The sequence below is a fragment of the Squalius cephalus genome, assembly GCF_949319135.1.
Source record: "Squalius cephalus genome assembly, chromosome: 21".
In the NCBI taxonomy this organism is placed as follows: Eukaryota; Metazoa; Chordata; class Actinopteri; order Cypriniformes; family Leuciscidae; genus Squalius; species Squalius cephalus.
The window spans coordinates 15,971,420-15,975,665 of NC_137142.1; the positions used below are offsets into that span (position 1 = coordinate 15,971,420).

Consider the following 4,246-nt stretch of genomic DNA (forward strand, 5'->3'; position numbering starts at 1 on the left):
GAATGCTACAATTTAGCGGGTAGAAGTTTGATACGGTTAGACTTTGTGTGAGAGCACTTTGTGGACTACAACTCTTTGCTGCTTTCGACGCGTTTGAAACGTCACCACCATTCGCACACGGACACTAGCTCACGGATCCCGCTAAACATGGCTGTGTCTGTGGTGCACTTCACCACCTTCTTTCAGGGAGAGGACAGAATCGTTGAGGTTGGCGAAAACCACGGGTAAGTCAACTTTATGGGGTGACATCACATAGGCGACATGTAGTCTTTCTCGTTATGTCTTTTCCACAACTGCTAGCTGAAGAATCATACCATTTACTGTCAAATTCGTAACATGAAAGATTATATAAAAAATTCACAGACAACATATGTTCACATTCATGGCACAATTCAAACGGGACAAGAAAATAATTATTTTCTCCCATTCACTTGCATTGACGATTTTTCAACCTAGAGGTCCAGCGGTGTTTTACGGAAGGGGCGGGACTTACCAGCTCTATAGGCTACTATGCGATGATGTCATGAATATGCTAATTGAGCGACTTTTAGGGAAGGCGGCTGCTTTCCTTTGAAAATAGTTGGCAACACTTATTAAACAATAGCCTATAAGGATAACACAAAATCAAAGTTTTGTTGTTTTTGTAGGGTTGTTATGCACATTTTGTAGGTTAGTCTATTTGACTTCGTAACACATGACTATTATTGTCAAAGTTTCAGCGCACACGTTTGAAATAATGGTAATTTAAGTAGGCTACCTTTTGTTTGAGCCTCGGTGGTTGTTTGTGCTAGATCTCAAAATTTGATACATGGTCACATTTGTCTGTTACAAACATAACGCACTTGGACGTGTACAACACAGCCACAGATTTTGTGAGTTAATGACGTGTTTGACATTAAGTTAATGTAGCCAGCGGCGTCAGGTAGCCTACTGGAGGGAACTGTATGAAGCAACACAATTAGCATAACGTTCGACTACGCCACCCGGTATATACCGGGAACTATCAGCCCCAAATCAGGGAGCGCACAGGTTCGTTATCGAAAAATGGGTGAGCAGAGAGACAAGTGTCTTGCATCAGTAAGTACTCGTGTGATATTGAAATTTTAATGGAATTCTAAAATGTTCTTTATAAAGCCTCTCAGAAAGTGCAGCGACGTCCATCATGTTTCTCAAAGAGAAACATTACCAACACAGCATGGTAAATGAACAGCAATATATTTTCTCTTCTTCACTCTCTAGCTGAGTTTGAGATTAGCCTACTGTGCCCAGAGGTCCTGTCACTGGGTCTTACGGAGAGGCGCTGATCCTCCCCTGCACATTCCCTGTGGACTCGTGGGATCTGAGTAGCACTGTTATTATCTGGCAGCGCGGGCTGGACGTTGTTCACAGCTTCTACTACAGTCGGGACCAGCTCGACCGTCAGAATCCTCATTATGGAAAACGCACCAGCCTGTTCATCCAGGAGATGGCAACAGGAAACGCATCACTCAAACTGGACAGAGTCACTCTGCAGGACGCCGGTGTTTACACCTGCTCCATCAGCACAAACATTGGCAGTCAGAAGAAGAGCTTTAGAGTGAATATTGCAGGTAATAACAACAACCTGGACTGATGTTCGTAGAAAATCATGTGAATCAATCTCAAGGTCTCACAATGTGATTGAAACAGTCTTGTGATTTAATGTCTGTATAGACATTTTTTTTGTATTATTATTATTATCCCCAAACCAGGCATGAGCATGAGATGAATTACATAAATCAACTTACTTCAAATAATATAGGCTACGCACACATCAAGCGTCAAATGGAATGTTTGAACCCAAACCACAACTCTGCAGGTTTTTGGAATTTTAAGTCCATTTACTAACATTTTAAAAAATATAGGCTATATAAATAAGCCTATAGCCTATGTTACATGATCATATATTCTGACACATAAACAGCATAGAAACCATAAAATAATTAAACCAACATTTACTTGCATCAAGCAACTCTTGGTATTTTTATAATTAGTATTAATATAATTGTTACATTTATTTTATTGCCACACTTTAATATGTGAATTATATTATCAGAAAACTGAACATTTAGCGTTTATCAGGCTTTTATTTGTGCTTAATGGATAAAACAACGGCGCTGCGCACTCTGCTGCTCATAAACATGGCTGCTGTAAATTTGACCTGCCACAAGATGGCGCGGTTTTCGACACTCTTGATGCTCTTGATGCTTCAAATCTTTTCCCGAAACATCAGTGCTTCATGAGGCTTCATTTGCCCATCCCTCCCACCTGCTGGAAATGGGCGGAGCATAGCATCTCTGACAGCGTGCTCTGATATTGGCTGATTGCCAGAGCAAGCCTCACACAAATTCAAATATATTTACAATGGGCCTTTTTAACAGTCTGTGTTCTGTTGTTTTTCAGCGTTCTTCTCTGAACCTCGTCTTCAGTTCTCCATGTTAACTGGTGGACTCAACCTGGTAGTGACATCAGATGGGGGTTACCCTTCTCCTAAACTGCAGTGGCTGATAGAAAACTCAGACATCACTGATCAGACACATACACACCTATTAAAGGACACACAAACAGAACTTTATAATGTGTCTAGTTGGATAAACCTCACTGAAATCTCAAACTCCTCTCTGACATTTATACTGCTCAACAAACCTGTGGGACAACACATCAGGAGAGAGATCCAGCTGTACTCAGGTGAGGACAGTCAAACACAAGCACTTTAAAATGCTCTTGGATAATCAATAACATTTAAAAGATTTAAATTAATTATGTTTAATTTAATTTCTTTATACAGATAAGACAAGGAGAGAAGGACAGTCAGCACACAGATGCCATGGATGCTCCATATTGATCCCCGTTATTCTGCTGCTGATTGTGATGGGTTTATTGTTTGTGTTCATTATAAGAAGAAGAACGGAACGAACCAAACGGCTTACCTAATGATGGACTCAAGTCTCAAATTTCAGCAAGTTCCTTAGCAAGTATGCGTCATAATGTTGTTTGACGATAGAAGGTTGTCAAGTGGCTCAACAGGTTTCAGGTTAGGGATAACTTTAATTTTGTTTTTTCAAATGGCATGCTTCCATACTTCATGTAGGCTATACGTGTATCTACAGTGTGCGTAAATTTCGTTATCGCATTGCACTGTATATGCAGAGCAGTTGTTAAACTTTGCATTGCCATTGCAGTTGAAGCAGTTTCGTAGAGTTTCGTAAGGTTTTAATGTTTCCATTGTTGAAGTTGCAATCGATTTCTTCTGCGTTGAATGAAGAAAATGATGAAGTTTGTTTGGAAACATGTATAGCTTTAGTCAGCCATCCGCCAAAACAAATAGATATAAATTCTCCTTTTTACCCTCTGCTATCTCTCTGCTTAACTCTGTAAAAAAGAGGTAACGTCTGCACATAAGGTATACTGAACTTAAACTTTAAATGTTTGTGGTATTCATTTATCCATTTGTCTGATCTTGTATTTTATTTTCAATTATGTTGTTGCTTTGTTGTCATGTACTATGTTAACTTCTTTGCTACTGCAGCAAAACTAATCGCCTCTCGGGGACAAATAAAGGTCTTGAACTTGAACTTGAACTAGCTGGGTGTTGGGTGTTGATGTAGAAAGTATTAAAATATTTTTTGTAATACTAATATTTTGCACAGGTATCAACATATAATATACACAATCATGCAGGTCATCAAAATACAAATTCGTAGTGTTAGGGGTTAACAGTTTAGGACCCAAGGACCAGATGTTTGAAAGAAGACCCGGAGTCAGAATTATAAAAAATGTAAGAAAAGTTTTACTGAAAATAGTTTGCAGTTTCATCAGCAGAAGTTCAGCTTCAATACTCACAGTTCGTAGGCCGCCCCACTTACAGTTACAAAGATCACAGCAGTTATACCCTTCACCAAGGTCTAAGCTACGTCATTGCTTACAGGTTGAATGATTCTCATTGGCTAAGAAACAGATAAACATATACAGATAGACGGAAGCATATCTCCATAGATTATGCAGCTGACACTCGGACCCTGAAGTTAGGCACGCCGTGACCTTCCAGGTCGCAGATTTGGGTTGCTGGGTGCCAGCATGTCCCGAACAACAACTCAGTCAGTCTCCAATAATGCCAGTGGTTCCTTAACCTGCAATCAAAAAGACTAACACACACACCAACACACAGCTTTTCCAAGGTTGGATTTGGCCAGGCTCTAACTATAAACAGGAGTCTCGTCTCAAAACA

At 39.9% G+C, this 4,246-nt stretch overlaps 1 protein-coding gene across 1 annotated transcript; it reads left to right on the top strand.

Moving 5' to 3' along the window:
• Positions 1–897: 897 nt before the first annotated feature.
• LOC307149035 (butyrophilin subfamily 1 member A1-like) lies at positions 898–3,052 on the top strand. The gene is made up of 4 exons (XM_079855055.1): positions 898–1,077; positions 1,240–1,589; positions 2,422–2,706; positions 2,807–3,052. The coding sequence occupies exons 2-4, from the start codon at positions 1,466–1,468 to the stop codon at positions 2,950–2,952; spliced, it is 555 nt and encodes a 184-aa protein (XP_079711181.1). The 5' UTR covers positions 898–1,077; positions 1,240–1,465; the 3' UTR covers positions 2,953–3,052.
• Positions 3,053–4,246: the final 1,194 nt, after the last annotated feature.